The sequence below is a fragment of the Astyanax mexicanus genome, chromosome 9, assembly GCF_023375975.1.
Source record: "Astyanax mexicanus isolate ESR-SI-001 chromosome 9, AstMex3_surface, whole genome shotgun sequence".
NCBI classification, from domain to species: domain Eukaryota; kingdom Metazoa; phylum Chordata; class Actinopteri; order Characiformes; family Acestrorhamphidae; genus Astyanax; species Astyanax mexicanus.
Genome location: NC_064416.1, coordinates 13882903 through 13899765, shown reverse-complemented (window position 1 = coordinate 13899765; position 16863 = coordinate 13882903). Strand labels below are relative to the sequence as shown.

At 38.9% G+C, this 16863-nt stretch overlaps 1 protein-coding gene across 1 annotated transcript in view; it reads right to left on the bottom strand.

Moving 5' to 3' along the window:
• Positions 1–16863, bottom strand: part of otogl (otogelin-like) — a 56821-nt gene that overhangs the window by 3084 nt on the left and 36874 nt on the right. Inside the window, exons 36-55 of the mRNA XM_049483628.1 lie at positions 16100–16785; positions 14326–14503; positions 12630–12772; positions 12510–12533; positions 12307–12399; positions 11163–11346; positions 10725–10942; positions 10503–10644; positions 9736–9921; positions 9088–9300; positions 8120–8224; positions 7905–8012; positions 7376–7477; positions 5794–5898; positions 5662–5702; positions 4789–4852; positions 4498–4676; positions 3489–3593; positions 2535–2654; positions 2399–2444 (exon numbers count right to left, since the gene is read on the bottom strand). Coding sequence (XP_049339585.1) covers positions 2399–2444; positions 2535–2654; positions 3489–3593; positions 4498–4676; positions 4789–4852; positions 5662–5702; positions 5794–5898; positions 7376–7477; positions 7905–8012; positions 8120–8224; positions 9088–9300; positions 9736–9921; positions 10503–10644; positions 10725–10942; positions 11163–11346; positions 12307–12399; positions 12510–12533; positions 12630–12772; positions 14326–14503; positions 16100–16785 — 3042 coding nt within the window. The remainder of the gene's footprint in view (positions 1–2398; positions 2445–2534; positions 2655–3488; positions 3594–4497; positions 4677–4788; positions 4853–5661; positions 5703–5793; positions 5899–7375; positions 7478–7904; positions 8013–8119; positions 8225–9087; positions 9301–9735; positions 9922–10502; positions 10645–10724; positions 10943–11162; positions 11347–12306; positions 12400–12509; positions 12534–12629; positions 12773–14325; positions 14504–16099; positions 16786–16863) is intronic.

Sequence of the window (16863 nt, the reverse complement as noted above, 5' to 3'; positions counted from 1 at the left end):
TAATTCACTGGAAATTCATGCTAAACACATTTTAAAACCCCTTTTTAAGAATTATTTATCAAAATTATCATAATTGCCTGCATCACCTTAATAGAAAAATGTTATTGAAGTAGTACAAATAACAGTATTCACAGAAAAAATAATTAAGTTGATTATGATTATGCAAGATTCCATCAATTATTACTTTGATTAGTTATTATATTCCATTAATTATTACATCAATATATGTTACATTCGTAATATCGTTTACGGTACAATACGTGGGTCCGATTATGAAAGATTACATGGGTTAGAAATTCTGAATACTGATTTTGATTTCACTTCTGGTGTTTTATTACTATATTTTGCGGTGCGCCACTGACTGATTAAAACCCTGACAACAGTCAATAGTCAGTCACCCATCCATAGCTATCTTAGCTACTAAGGTGCACGAGGCATGCGCACACCCTGGCTCCTTACCCACATAAATAAATGCACTTCAGCACGTCAGTCCAGCTTTTACATCAACAACATTCTGTTAAAAGGAGTTTTGTGTCAGATTTTTTTTTTTATAATTTACCAACTACATGAAAACACACTGAAATAACTGACAATGCTAAACGAATGTACAGTACAGATGTATCAGATAGAGACTAGGCTGAAAAACACTGTAGTATTCCTTTACAGTGGAGTAAATCAGAAGGAGAGGATGGGAGAGTACCTGTGTCACAGTTAGTACTAGCAGTGGGAGTTACTGGACTAATGGAAAAAGGCAACAAACCAAGTCCAGCACCTGAGAAACACACAGGGGCATGTTCACAATCTCACACACTGTCCAGTGTTCACAATCTCCGCTCTCTCAGCATGCACGCTGCCCGAGCGGAGAGAACCACGCGGCTCATTCCTCACGTCAGATACTCAGCACATACCAGCCACCCCACAGGCACAAGCCCCAACCACTACAACCACATGCCCTCACACTGACCAGCATGCACACACAGAAACCCACACCACACTCTTTATTGTACAACTGTTAAAAATCCAAGCTCACTTTTCTATCTGCTTTTTAAACACACTTGCCCACACACACAGACACAGAGAAGACACATGCCAGCTTTTCATCAAACCACCTGAGCTCCCCAAGCATGCAATTCCAGTCTAATCAAAAGATTAGATTATAAACAGATGATTTTCAGACAGCCTCATGCAAAACTGCCAAACAGTCAAGCTGTTTATTAAGATGATTCAGCAACTTGTAGTAAGATAATATCCAGAATAAATAACATTTACCTTTTTAAATCCATCATTCATTTTCGTATAAAAAATACTACAATGCAATAATTCAACAGAAACAGTAAACACAGTAAAACCAATCACCCAGAATAAGACCCAGCTTTAAAGCCAACAGAAAAGACCATTCAGGAAGAAATAAAAGAATGAATTGAACATATTTTGCAAGTATAATCTAAACTATTTACTTTTGAGTTGAACACTACCAAAAAATTACATGAAAATGCACCAATCAGTCATAACATTAAAACCTCATGGCTAACATTGTGTATTTCCCCTTTGTGCCACCAAAAAAAAGATTTTAGAAGACTTCTTAAGGAGTGCTGTGGTGTCTGGCTGATGCAAGCAGCTGGTGCTTTTAGTCTGTACGTTGTGAATTGGGGCATCAGTGAGCCTTGGGGCCTATAACCCCCCAAATAGTCCACTGGTTGTCCTTGTTGGAGAACCTTTTTTAGGTTCTGACCACAACATACTGAAAACATATTCAATTCAATTGAAATGTATTTATATAGCTTATACATTTATATAAGTTGTCACAAAGCATCTTTACAGTGAAAAAGGGTCCAAGCCTTTTATGAGCGAGCACCACAAGACCAGCCTGATGTTCTGACAGTAATCTAGCCATCACAATTTAGTTCTTCTCAAAGTGTCTCAGATTTCTGTACTTTTCCCTTTTCTTCTGCTTCCACAACACAACAACTTCAATAACTGATAGTTCATTTGCTGCCTAATATGTGCTGTAGATCCTAAACACCCTTCACAGGTGTCAATGTTATTGACTCTAGCTGGTGGTGGTTTTAATGTTATGGCTGACTGGTGCTTATCAGTGCTACAGAATAAAATCTGTAGTCAATCACTTTTTCACAATCCTTGTATATCACTCTATACTATTTTTGTCATCTAAATCAAAGAATGCAAGACAGGAAAGTAGATCAGAGATGGAAATAAAAGAGAAAGGCCTGTAGAAGGTGCACAGTATGAGTGTTACTCCCTCCAGGACAGTAGAGGGCACTTTAACCACAAGCAAAACCAACAGCCATTAAGCCAGGCATCACCACTTCCTCAAGCTGCTCCAATCAGCCCACAGGAACCCCAGAAAAGAAAGAAAACAAGCCTTCTCTCTACTTACATGTCTTACAGCAGCCGTCAACATATGTCTGCACCACCCCTCCGTTCTGAAACAAAATCACAACGGTTACAAACAGAAAGAACATGAAGACATACAGTTCCAGAATAAGAACAGTCTGGCAGCGTCAGAAACAAACCTGAATACACTCTGTGTCATTGAAAGGAGGGCAGACAACTCCAGAGGCGAGAATCACCGCTCCCACCGCCGTCTCCATGCAGTCAAACCGTGTGCAGTTAGCCACCCACGAGCTGCCTGCCTAAAATCACACATTCCACATACAGTAACTGAGTTTGTGTTCATTATGATTGTATAAACTATACACATCATCCTAAGAATAGTCGTACCCAGAAGGAATCAAACAACAGAAATGAAACTTGGTTGGTAGTGTGGAAACTTGGTGCCCAAGATTGCAGACATTTAGCCATCAGTGATACCCTTCATGAATCATCCTGTTAGTGCCAGCACCATTGGCAGACGGCTGCACAACACAGGAATACACTCATGCAGATGATTACAACAACTGTTAACACTTAACACTAAGCCGATGCCTGCTAAAGCCCTATCCGCATGAGATTAGTTTCTCAAGGGGTCCTGTGGTAATTTTCTCTTTTATGGGGGGTCCATTGTGATTTTATTCTCGTCCAGAACGACCATGTACTCGTTTTTCTCAGACGTCCTCTGATAAAATTACAGGCTGAATAACCTACTGTTTTTCGCTGAACTCCGTGGTCCGTTTAGTCCTGTCTGGACACACATCTCTAAGTTTCCTCATCTCAAGTTAAAAAAATAGCTATATGTCCACTAATCCCTTCCGGATAGGGCTAAAGACTGTAATTGACAGACTGTCATGGAGTGATAGAAGGTCAATTTCAGTGACAAATCCCCCTCTACATCTCCATGCCAGGACATTAAACATGTTGTGTTACATATGTGTTACACTGTAGCTTAATAAATACTGCCGATATCAGTCTATTGTTTATAAACCTTTATCTACCTTCCAATCTGCACTGAAATCCAACATTTCTTTCTGGGTCCAATTATTTTTCTTGATACGTGTATTATGTAAATGTGTAACAAAACCATGAAATACCATAAATACTTCTGTAGTTCCATTTTCACTGGAGAATGAGCATGAGATGTTTTTACAGGAGCCACAGCACACATGAGGGTCAGAGGACGGAACATAAATCTGGTGCTTTAGAAACAAAGGATAAGAGATGATGATTAAAACATCCAAGTGTATTCAGATTAATCAGAATAAGTCAGATTAACCCTTTGGGTCTGTGGGACCCGTTTTCATTTTTCATCAAATGATACTAAAAATATTTTTTCTAACTCATTTTTTGTGAAAAACATATATCAAAACACATTTTCGATAAACACACACTGTACCCCCCCCCCCCCCCTACACATTTATATTACATACAGTATGTTTGGCCAAGGGTTAATAAACATTGCTTTATTTGAACATTTGAAACTAAACAAATTTTCTACTCATATCTTGAGTTTAATTCATTTTCTTTTACATTTTATTAAAAAACTAATAAGTAGCACTTTTTGAAAGAAATGTAACTTAAGAAAGGTAAAGGGCAAATATTAACCATGTAAACTGTTTATATTGCTTGCAATGTAGGTGAAGCAAGCATGTGTAAAGCATTTGCAAATTGCTTAATTTTGCTGAATTAAATACAAGTAACAAAGTAAACGAGTAAGAAAAATATGAACACCACACAAGGGTTAATAGTAATTACAGCAGGAGTCAAAAATTTGCACACACTTCAACATTGTATATTATTATTAAAGGCATAAAAAACAAGAATTTACTTGTAAAAAAAAATCCTGTGTAAAATACCCAAGAGTGTGTACATCTGTCCTCAAAGATAAATGTGCTACTTGAAGAATCTAAAGCATAAAAATAATTCTATTTTTTTGTTTACAATGTTAAAAATCATAAAAAGAAAGAGATTAAGAAGACTTTTGACTGTTACTGTATATATTGCAGTCCTTCTCGTGTCTCTTGGTCTACTTTCCATTTTCTGACACACTGTAAAGAACAACTGCCAGATTCACATTATGTCAAAAAGTGAACAAAGACTTACAGGCTCACACTTTTCTGAGCAGTTGGCTGTCGTCACATCCATCGCAAAGAAGCCTGTGTTGGGGTCCTTATGTGTGAGACACTGCACTGTGTAGCAAAGCTCCCTCTCAAAATACTGCACCATAGACTGGCCTGGACTAAGAACAGTCACACCCTGAAATAAACACACATCTGCCTTCTCTGCACACACACACACACACACACACACACATTTGCTAAATACAAGGACTATATATATATATACACACATAAAATTAGAGAGAAAATTCTGTACAATGTGTGTGTGTCTTACTGCAGGAGTACTGAGGGCAGCCACAAGTGCTGCTGTGATCTGGGTCCTCAACCTGAACTTCTCCCTAAAACAGCAAAAGATCAAAAATGATTTAGAGAACAGGAGTCTGATAAAGCTACAAAAGCAGAATACAGTATAATAATGTAAAAAACGTATAAACAGAAACTAAGAGGGCAAAAAAAACACAAGAGGTCATTACCACTGCAATCTTAGCACCGATATTATAAAAATTCAGGATAGTGACACTGCTAGACAGTCTGAGAACTGCGACAATAAAACTACAGATCTAAATAAAACTACACTTAAAAATGTTTAGTTTGTTTGTTACTAAATTGAAAACCTCTACAATATAATCAAGAGGAAGCTGGATGATCACAAGCCATCAAACCAAGCGGAACCGCTGAAAATTAAACCGCTTAATTTTTTGCACCAGGAGTGGCATAAAGTTATCCAAAAGCAGTGTGTAAGACTGGTGGAGGAGAACATGCCAAGATGCATGAAAACCAGGTTTATTCGACCAAATATTGATTTCTGAACTCTTCTGAAAATGTTATGTTAAGTATCTGCGCATGTCTATGTCTCTTCTGGCCTGCATGACATTCAGTACCCTAATGCAAAGCATAAAGCCACAAAACCAGTATATATTTACTTCTCCATTTTTCCCACTATATGATTTACTCCTAATGTTTTCAAAGATCTGTTAATATTTCTAATACAGCTTCTAATACTTTTAGCAATTAATTAGTAAATTACCCACTTTAATCAAAGTTCAGTGGCTGAAATATACTTTTAGTTACTCTTTTTTCTGTTGGTGTTATTTTCTGATTATTGTAGGTGCTCCCTAAAGTCACTGAAGAACAGCAAGAGACTCACCGCAGTGCACAGAGGCCGTGTGATGTTCTGACACTGACACTCTGAGGAAGAGAAAACAACAGCTTTCAACAAACTAAAAAATAAGCTCAGTTTATTTGTACATATTTTTGTACACATTAGAGAATACACTACCACAGTGGACCTCCGGGCAGCAGCTGTCAGGTACAGGCATTTTAACCAGTGTAGCACCAGGGGCACAACTTGTACTGGGCTCAGGACACAGGCTCGTATCACACACTGTCAAAAAAATACAATACCTGTTAACTTCCATTACCTTTAATCCTTAAACCATTTGTGTATAGTGTCCTTAGTAAGGTTTATAACAAAGGCATATTAATGTAATTAAATCACTTACTGTATGTATGGATATTTAAATTTTACCATATAAGAATTACAACACTTTTTACACACTTTTTACCCTCTTAATTGCTTGTCTTGTAGTTACTGCAGATATGCAGCCACGGATGTATATCCGTGTCTATGTTACATTCTGGCTCTCTCCCTTTAGTTAGGCTGTTTTATTCAGATCTGCTGGAGTCGTTAGATAATCAGACTCTGATAATGTTTTATATTCTCTGTTTTACATAAATCCAGACCAGTCAAAACTAATTCCATCTCTCTGTCTTCCTCCGAGTTACTGACTGCCCACCTGTCTGACCCCATACCGATGGATGTTGTACTCTCATGTCACCTCTCCGGCCAGACTGATGGAAGTTTTTGAAGTCAGCTCTTTCTCCATCACCCACCACAGATCAGCTGCTCATCATCCATCTCACTCTCCACTACTAATTACATCCAAGCTTACATGAACTCTTAAGACCTATGTGGATGTATAAAGATTTTTTTTTATTAATTTAAAAGCCGTTTGACCAGTGGTAGGATGGTCCCCCCTTATATGTGAGTACTGGTTCTCCCAAGGGTTCTTCCTCCTCTTTCAGCTCTAAAGGGAGTTCCTTGCCTCCGCGCTCACTGGGGGTTCTGTATTCTGTATTTTTTATGTTTAATGTTTGCCTGATTCTTTGTCCTGTGATCATGTTTCTGTAAAGCTGCTTTGTAACAACACCAGTTGTAAAATGCGCTATACAAATAATTAATTTGATGATGCTTTTAGCATCTAGTCTGGTCTAGAAACTACATTGTAAGATGCAAACCTCTGGCTAAAAAAAAATAAAAAATAAACAGAATGGCCAGAATACAGTTCTGTGTAAAATAGCCCCTAAAAGAACCTGCTGAGGTCTGGAAAAATGTTCTTGCTGACAGATGAGTGCAATATTCATTTTGTATCAGAGTGATGACAAGAGGAAAGTGTGGAGGTGAGAAGGAACTGGACACAATCCAAAGCATACCGTCTTATCTGTAAAACATGGTGGTGGGTATGTTGTGGCCCAGGCCTGCATGGTCTCATTCATCTTCACTGATAAAATATATATAAAGGATAATAACTGCTGATAGCAGTAGCAGATATTGAGGTGTACATAAACATCTTATGAGCCCAGAAAATGTGTCCGACATCAGTAGACAATAGTGCTGTAGGACGTTCACTATAAAACCAAAATGTATAATATTACTTTCACTATACAATATTTAAATTGTTTTAAGTGAAAACCTAAAACTGCAGAGTAAAAATATATTATTGACAAAGGTTTCAGAACACACACTGTTGTCCCATACATTGTAGAGGCCACTCTATATTGTGTATGTATTTGTGTATTACCACAATGATACTGGGGACAGCAATGATTTGTCGTATTCATGTCCACAGCCAGAAGCTCTCCAGGTAAACATGCAGGGATTGGATCCATACAAGACTCACAAACTGCAAAACAGAAATATTCAATACTGTAGATTATTGTATTATTATATTTATTATATAAAAATCGTCATATTTTGACTTAAGACTTATATTTTGATTTAAGACTAATTCAGAAAATAGAATAGAAAAATAGAAAGTTAGGAGGAATTTTAATTTTCATATTTATTCACATAATTTATGGAAAATATTTATATTAATATATTTATCATTTATAATTTTCTTTAGTTTTACCAGATTCCAGATTTATTAGAGACCACAACTAGACATTAAAATGAATGAAAAAACAATGGAATGATACCTTTAAGGTTATTAGTATTAATTACTTTACAATCTACTTTAACATTACTATTCAGTAGGTTCAATGATAAATGGAAGTGTGGTGCACCCAATAGGTGTTAATAGTTTCTTGTATTTCCGAAGACCTTCTTACCACACAGATAAGTGTAGCAGCAGTCATGCTGTCCTCTGACCTCCACCAGGAACTGGTCCTCTCTGCACTCTGGTGTTGGGATACTTGGACAGGCCAGTGGGTCACATTCTACAAATAGAAGGTTTTAAACAGATTGATCACATCCACATACAGAAGCAAACCACTGTATTACTGAAAGTGTTATTAAAAACCAAATAAAGAAAATGTTATCTGACCACATCGGTATTCAGGACAACAGGAGAAGGTGCTGTATCCAATCATCAGCCTGTTTCCATTCTCACAGGTAGGAACCTCATTCTGGCAAATGGTTGTATTACATTCTGAGTGCACAGAATAGATACAATCAAATAAACAAACACAGCAGCTCAGTGATGCACCTGCTTAAAGAACTGCATGTGCATATTGATTTCTCAATTACTGCAATCATTAAGGCCCAAGCCTATTTCACCCCTTGGCCCTACCACTTACCCCTACCCCTTAGTTTTGAGTGTAACTCTGTTCCAAGGGGAAGGGGTGAAATCCTCCCCCTACAACCATTTAAGCACCCGATACGCCATCAGAAGCGCTCAAGTTCAGTAACCTAGCTACTGGTTAACTAGTTAACTCTAGTTAACTTTAGGGTTTATTGTATGTCTTCAGAAAGAGGGCAGGTAGTGCAGATATTAATTATTATTGTCCAATCATAAATTTCTCTGTGACGGGGAGCTGAAATTAGCTTTGATTAGCTTTTATTTTTTCATTTTATTTTTCTGTCCCTGCGGTCTGTTGCACCATTTAAGGTGGAACACAAAAGTTAGCTAGCTAGCTGACTACTAAGACAAACTACTAGCGGTCTTTTTTATGCTTGTTATAAAAAATCGCCCATAAAACATTAAAACTGCACATTAAACTGTGGTTATATTGTGCTAATCATCACTTTTAACAAGAAAAATATTTATATTTGGGGGTTTATTTGGATGCTTGTTCCGCCATCTTACCATTGATTCTCATACTCCTCGGTTTGAAGTGTGCATCTGAAAGCCTAACAAGTCCTATCCTTTCCCCCTACCCCTCCAGTCTCACAAGAATCGGGACACCTCTACCCCTTGGCGTGCACGTGCAAAAACAGAGGGGTAGGGGTAAATGGTAGGGCCAAAGGGTGCAATGAGATAGGGCCTTATACTTTAACTTTAATTGCGCGTACCACAGATTTTTCTGGGGCAGCAGGCTCCCTCCTCCAGCACATCGATGGCATACTCTCCCTCACGCTCGCACAGCGGAGCCGGCTCAGGACTACACTCCGGCTCCACCGGCACCACGCTACCGTTCTCCAGACAGGTGAACAGACAGCAACCTCGCAGAGAGCCATTCCACACCTCCCCCGGAGCCCGAGGAGAGCCGTCGTTATCCGTACAAACTGACAGACACATTCAAAACACACACATTCAAAATATATATGATTATATGAACAATAACACAAATACTAAGAAACAGAATATTAAACAGAATTTTAAATCTGCTAGAAACTTTTATGAAGATTCGGATTTCATTTTCCAGCAGTACTTGGCACACTGCCCACATTGCCAAAAATACCAATTGGTCTTATATAATATTCAAATTTTCTGTGACATTGATTTTTGGGTTTTCATTAACTGTAAGCCATAATCATTAACAAATAAATAAAGAAATAAAAGAAATAAACCCTTAACATATATCACTCTGTGTGTAATACATCTATATAATACATTATGTTCACATTTAAAAACTGAATAACTGAAATAAAGTAACTTTTCAATGATAGAAATTTTTTTAAGATGCACAATGTGTATACTGTAGAAACTCTCTTTCTTACCGCACTGGTCTTCAGTGACACAGAACGCAGAGTCGGCTCGATGCAGGATGGTGCCACTCTTACACACACACTCCTCTCTAATTGAAGAACAGGTGCTCTCCTCATAGTAATCTCTGTTCTGGCACGTCCTCGTTTTACAGGTGTTCACGCAGGGCTTATACTCTTTACCAGGAGGACACTTTAGAGCTGCCTCAAGCAAGAAAAACACAGCATCACATCACAGTGAATAACACAACATAAAAGCAATAAATTACACACAATGCTGAGAGTTATACACAGATTACAGCTAGAACATGCTACAGCTAGAATGAGTACAGAACATTGTCAATGTCACACAAAATTAGGGACACCTACTCATTCATTGCTTCTTCTAAAATCAAGAGTATTAAAAACAATAAAGTTTAAACAAGTTACAGTACCAGTCAAAAGTTTGGATATACTTTCTTGTGCAGTGTTTTTCTTTATTTAATTTATTTTCTACACTGTAGATTAATATTAAAGACAAGAAAACAATTAACCAACACTTTATAGCTTCAAAGTATTCAATATTAAATTTGCAATGTAAAAAAAAAACATTAAAAAAAGATAATACATTGAATGAGAAAGGGTATGTCCAAACCTTTGGTACTGTATGGGGTTATGTCAATTTGCACATTTGCTGATGTATAGTTAGTCAACTACAGCCCTATATATGATATAATAGTAAACACACAGCAGTATATGGATTCCCACAGACAGGAGGGTTGTGTACACGTGAAAACACTCACGGCAGAAATTGTTTTTCCTCCAGCTGAAGCAGATTTGATGAGTGTAGCAAATGGCCACATAAGCAGCTAGAAAGTCACACTCATGGTCCTTATAGTGCAGGTCACCCGCCCAGATCTTGTCACAGAACTGCTCTGGTGAAACCTAAACACAGCATCAATAATCACACAGTTAGAGAACATCAGCTGATGTAATGAAGACACACAGCTGGTAGTGTACAGTACCTTGTGGTGGCATTTGGAGAATGGCCTCTGATTGAGCATTTGGAAGCATTTAGTGCAGTTGCCTGTGGTGCAGTTGTCTCCCACTCTGCGGAAGTAATCTGTCTCCTCGGAGGTGTCCACCATCCAGCTGTGGAGAAAAACGGGGATGTCTTCCACATCGCGCATCACTGTTCCGTTAGGTAAACGCAGATCATCTGCAGGGTTTCCATCACAGCAGCCTGTAAGACAGAGCACATACACACATTGTGGGGTCACAAAGATGGGGTCTGTTTGAGAAGTCAAAATGGGTCCCAGTAACAACATACATACTAACTCACTTAGGACCCACCTGAAACCCACCTAAAACTCACCTAGTCCACACTCTACCCACAATACGAGCCCCACATAGACATTGAGTTGGCTGGGTGTCAGATACACTCACATGCAACATATACTAACCACACAGGCCTCTAGTAGAGGTATTATCAGCAGCTCCGTATTGTAGGACCATGATGCCAGTGCTGTGGTACCACTGTATGTTGATTCCACCAGGTGTCTGGATGATGTACATGGTTCCTGTGTCATCAATGTGCAGGTTCAGTCTGGTAAAGGGCAGCCGAGCAGTGATCTGGTTCACAGATACCTACAGCCAGCCCAGTAATACAGACCGAGAGTCATAAACACAATATAAACACTTTAAAATAAAAGAAATACATGTATTGCATTTTAGGAACAATACACTAATACAAGCTAGGGCCTTTCCTTCCTCCTTAAACAGACTCATTTTTTGTGTGAGCCTGTGCTCTGAACTGTTGTGTCCTCAGTTTTCTGTTCTTGGTTGTGGTCATATGCTGTTCTGCTGTAGCCCATCAACTAAGTGATCAAGAGATTGCTGGTTTGAATCCTATTCGTGCAGCTGGCCATCAGCTGCCGGAATCCTGAGAGAGCATAATTAGCCTTGCTCTCTTTGGGTGGGTAGATGGCACTCTCTCCCCTCACCACTGTGAGCTGATGTATCGGAAATGAGTCGCTGCGCTTTCCTCCAAGTGCGCTGGCTACTCGGCAATGCACATTGCATATGTATCGGAGGAGGCGTCACCCTCATTTTCTTGGTGTTGGGGCATCACTAGTGATAGGGGGAGTCCTATTGAGTGGGTTGGGCAATTGGCCTTGCAAATTGGGGAGAAAGTGGCATAAAAAGAAAAAAAAGAAAAACTTAAAGGCTGGGCATGTTGTTCATTCTGAGATGCTTACTGCTACAGAGGGGTTACTGGAGTAGGTCTAAACATCTGTTCCAACTATTCTATGTAGTGCTCTTTCATGAATGAAGCCTTTGTGTGCAGAAATGGTCACTGAATGTTTTATAGGAGTTCACTAGTTCTAGAAATATTTAAACCTGCCATTTTGACACCAACAATTATGCCATACTTTATTAGGATCATATCATTCCTTATTCTGATAGTGGATGTTAACATTGCCTATGTTGCTGACCTGTTTTTACATTGTTTAATCTACTGCATTGCTGTCATGTGATGCATGTGATGCTGATTAGATCATTGTATGAATAAAAACTTTTGATGCATGCATTTTAAGAGTTTCATACCTTACGATCAAAGCGATTGATCATAATCCTGTAGGAATGAGTGGTTATGTTAAGCTTCTTAAAACACAAGCCTGAGGTTCCACCTGTAGGAGTCTATCAGCGAGAGAGAGAGAGAGAGCAATAAAGAGATCACACTGAAAATAATGTATTGATTAATATTATTTTACGTTCAGAATAGTACTTTAGGAAGCTTGATAACTTACAGGTCGTCTGATGTAGTTCACACTCTAAAACAGAGTAAAACAGAAAAAATAAACAATTCAGAATAGAGAACAGCACACTGCTTATGTAAATGAACTGTTCGTATGTGAAATTTTGTTTACCTCACTGGTGGGACATTTTTCAATGTGTCCAACAATGTTCTCTCTGGGCAGGTGAACCAGTATGTAGGAGCCATTATCATACAGAGCAACATTATTCCCATCAAACGTGATCACACGCAGGTCTGAGATTATAGAGCAGCGACCTGACAACACAAATACATAACAGTAATTATTATCCATATATTGTCCAGATACTCTAATAGTATAGTTAAGTGGTTAAAAACCTATACTGTATTTTTTGCACTATAAGGCACACTTAAAATCTTTCATTTATGTGCCTCATAATCCAAAATCCACCTTATGTAAATCACCTTATGTATGAATTTTACCAATCAGGTTGTAAGGAGCAGTAAAGCCACTCTGCTGAAGTATAGAGTTATACAAGAGTTTTAGTTTAGTTCTCCAGCAGCATTAGCATGAACTGCTAAGCGCGCTAAGTGTTAGCTCCTTGGCCGTTCAGAGGTAAGTATATCGGACTGCTGCAAGACCAGCATTAGTATTAACCGCTAACTGCGCTAAGTGCTAGCTCCTTGGCCGTTCAGAGGTGAGTATATTGTTCTGTAGTCTGCATGTTTACCCCGTTAAAACAATCTATGTAGGACGAACGGGTAGCTAATATTGCCCTGGCTTACTGGAACACTCAGGGTTCCTCAGTGTAGTGCTGTCAAGCAGCATTAGCCGCTAACTGTGGCTAGTGCTAGCGGTTAGCTGCTAATGCTAATGCTGCTGCAAGCCAGCCTTAGTGGAAATCTGGAAATCTAAGCTTACTGTAAATAAACAGAAGCCATTTTTTCACCCAAATAAACAGTTTTTAGGAGAGAAACCTGTGTAGATGAACATATAGTGCTCATTTGACTCAAAAATGTTTTTTTTTAAGAATTACAGTTATCTTTACTTAACTTAGCTTTATAGCTGAATTAGAAGGAAGTCTAGTGTTGCATATAATCCAGTGTAGTTGTGTATGAAAATAGACCAAAAAATAAATAGATTTTATTGATAGCGTGCCTTATACTACAGTGTGCCTAATAGTGCAAAAAATATGGTATATTTTTTAACATATTTATTTTTTGACAACTATTTAGGATGTTCTTAACCACATTAAGCAAATAAAAGGTAGGGTTGGGTGTTGGGATGCTACATATTACATGATGTAATTTAAAGACATTTCTTGAGTTATATTATAGTGTTCAGTTACATTATATCCATCTCTCAGTATTGGTAAAATTAGGATTAAATGTCCAGATGTTTAAATATTAGGGGTGTCACGATTTTGATATTTTATCGTAATCGATCAAAATTATGTCATGGTCTTGAGCATCAAAGTCAAAAAGATGGCGCAGCACGCTACGCAAATATTGTTATGCATGAAAATAGACCAAAAAATGTATTGATTTTATTGATAGCGTGCCTTATAATACAGTGCGCCTAATAGTGCCAAAAATATGGTTTATTTTTTGACAACTATTTAGGATGTTCTTAACCACCTTAAGCAAATAATAGGTAGGTTTGTGCAGCACGCTACACAAATAGCGCAGCACCAATGACTGACCATAAAGAGAATCAAATCGAATCGAGACCCTAAAATCGGAAATAAATTTGAATCGAGGATTTAGAGAATTGTAACACCCCTTTTAAATATGTTAACAAAGATCCCGTTTTCCATGGTGTATCACAATATTTTCACAGAATCTCTTACAGGGGCAGCGCCACAGTGGGCAGCACAGGTCGGTGTTGATCTGTATGGGCATGCCGAGCAGGTTGCACTGTGGCTGGGTGATGTTGAATCTGCAGTGCTGGGAGGAGTTGTGCAGCATCAGCTGTCCGTTGAAGCAGATGTATTCACTGCACTCATCCACACGCAGAGAGTACGGAGGCTAAACAGGGACAAAGCAACCACGGAAATGTCATAACATTTTACACTGTAATCTAAAAACCACTGCAGACAAGCGTATAATACACTCAGTGACAGGCTGTTTGTGTGTACTGTAAGTTTATACCAGAGTTCATCCTGATTTGACTCACCCCACCTCTCCAAACCTGCCCTGCAGCCGCAACACCTCATTACTGACGTGGCAGCGCTGGCAGCAGGGCAAGAATGCCTCAGGCTAAGAAGAGTTATTGGTAAAGTCGCAGAAACAAGCTTTCACCACCTGTCTGCTTTAATGATTTACAGTTAAGGGTGTGCTAGTGTGTGTTTGTGTGTTCATGTGAAAGACATTTAGTAAATATAAAAAAAAAAAAAAAAAGTTAAGGGAGTATGTGTGGTGTGATACTCTAATGCGTGCTATACAGTAGTGTAAAAGATTTTAGGAATTAAAAGCTCCTTGTCTAGGCAACAAGTGTTTATTTACAAAGATAAATATTAATATTAGACCTCAAAATTTGATATGATATGATAACGATACTTTGCCCAATAACAATAACAATGATCTCACGATACTGTGATTCTGCGATATTCAATATATCACAAAACGATTTTCTTTGATAATTCACAACATCTGTTCAAATAATAAATACCAGGAATTATGTATTTATTGGTGTCGGTTTCACAGAATTTCACAATCAATATTATTCACCGCAGGTTTACACTATTCATTAGATTCGTGCCACCACATGGAGAAATGAAGCAGTAACTTTAGTAAGTCAAATTTGGGGGTGAGTCTTTGGGAGTTTATATGTTTCAATAAAAATATAGAGCTCTGGAAAAAAATAAGAGGCCACTTAAAAATTATGAGTTTATTTGATTTTACCAAATTAAAAACCTCTAGAATATAATCAAGAGGGTGATGGATGATCTGGTTGAACTGCTTGAATTTTTGCACCAGGAGTGGCATAAAGTTATCCAAGACTGGTGGAGGAGAACATGCCAAGATGCATGAAAACTGTGATTAAAAACCAGGGTTATTCCATCAAATATTGATCTCTGAACTCTTAAAAATGTATGAATATGAACTTGTTTTCTTTGCATTATTTGAGGTCTGAAAGCTCTGCATCTTTTTGTTATTTCAGCCATTTCTCATTTTCTGAAAATAAATGCTCTAAATGACAATATTTTCATTTGGAATTTGGGAGAAATGTTGTCCATAGCTTCAAATACTGCTTAACTCTTTACTCCTTTACCTCTTGTGTGTGTAAAGAGTGGCAGGGTACCCATGATGCATAGCTAAGATAGTAAAGAACTTCTGATGACTGATGTCTACCTGTGTTTTCCGCTGCCAAGACAGCAACACGCTAGAAATTTACTACAGGGTGCAGATATTAGTGAGCATCACAATGTGCCTTGTTTAAGGTGTAAGATAGGGTCCAAACTCTTTTATAATACTTGCATTCGAAAAAAAAAACTGATGTCCATCTAGTGTCTCTATACTAGACTACAGATTGTCAGTCTACTCCAGAGTATTGTGTGGACAGTAAGGCTATGTTATTAATGTAAATACTGTAAAGTGAGGTGTGTGGAACAGCGTTCTCACCGTGCAGGGTCCTGTGGGCAGTATGAACGGCGGGGGTCTGGTCGTTATGCTGACTGTCTCTGGTGTTGGGGTGGGAGAGGTGGACGTGGGCTCTGTGGTCTCGGGGGGTGTCTGTGTTGTCGTGACGATAAAGTATTCCTCAGTCGTAGTGGAGAGGGAGGTGGTCTCTGTGGTAACGGTGGTTGGGACAGGAGTTGTCGTGGTAACAGTAGTGGTGGTGGGAGGAACGGTGGTGGTGGCTGTGGTGGTTGTCGGCTCAGGCGTGGTCAGAATCTCTGTAGTTGTGGGCGGAGTGGTGGTTGGGGTGGTCGTGGGTGTGGTGGGCTCCGCGGTGGGAGACGGCGTGGTGGTGGGTGCGGCTGTGGTAACCAGAGTGGTTTCTGTGGTTGTCTGAGGGGTTGTTGTGGTTTCAATGGGTGTAGTGAGGATGGGTGTAGTAGAGGGTGTGGTGGGTAATGTGGTGGGCTCTGTGGCGGATGTACTGGGTTCTACAGCTTCTGTTATTATTGTAGTGGTGGGAGGTGTAGTGGGAGTGGTGGTGGTCGTGCTGGTGGTTGTAGTGGTTGTGGTTGTAGTAGTGGTGGTGGTTGTGGTTGTTGTAGGAACTGTTGTAGTTGGAGATGTGGTGGTTCTGTTGGAGCGAGTCACAAACATGTACGGTGTAGGAGTTGGTGGGAGCGTTACACCTGAAATAAAACAAAAAACACATTAAAAACATGTTAAGCCAATAACAATAAAATAGTTACAATTATATAACGCTAAGC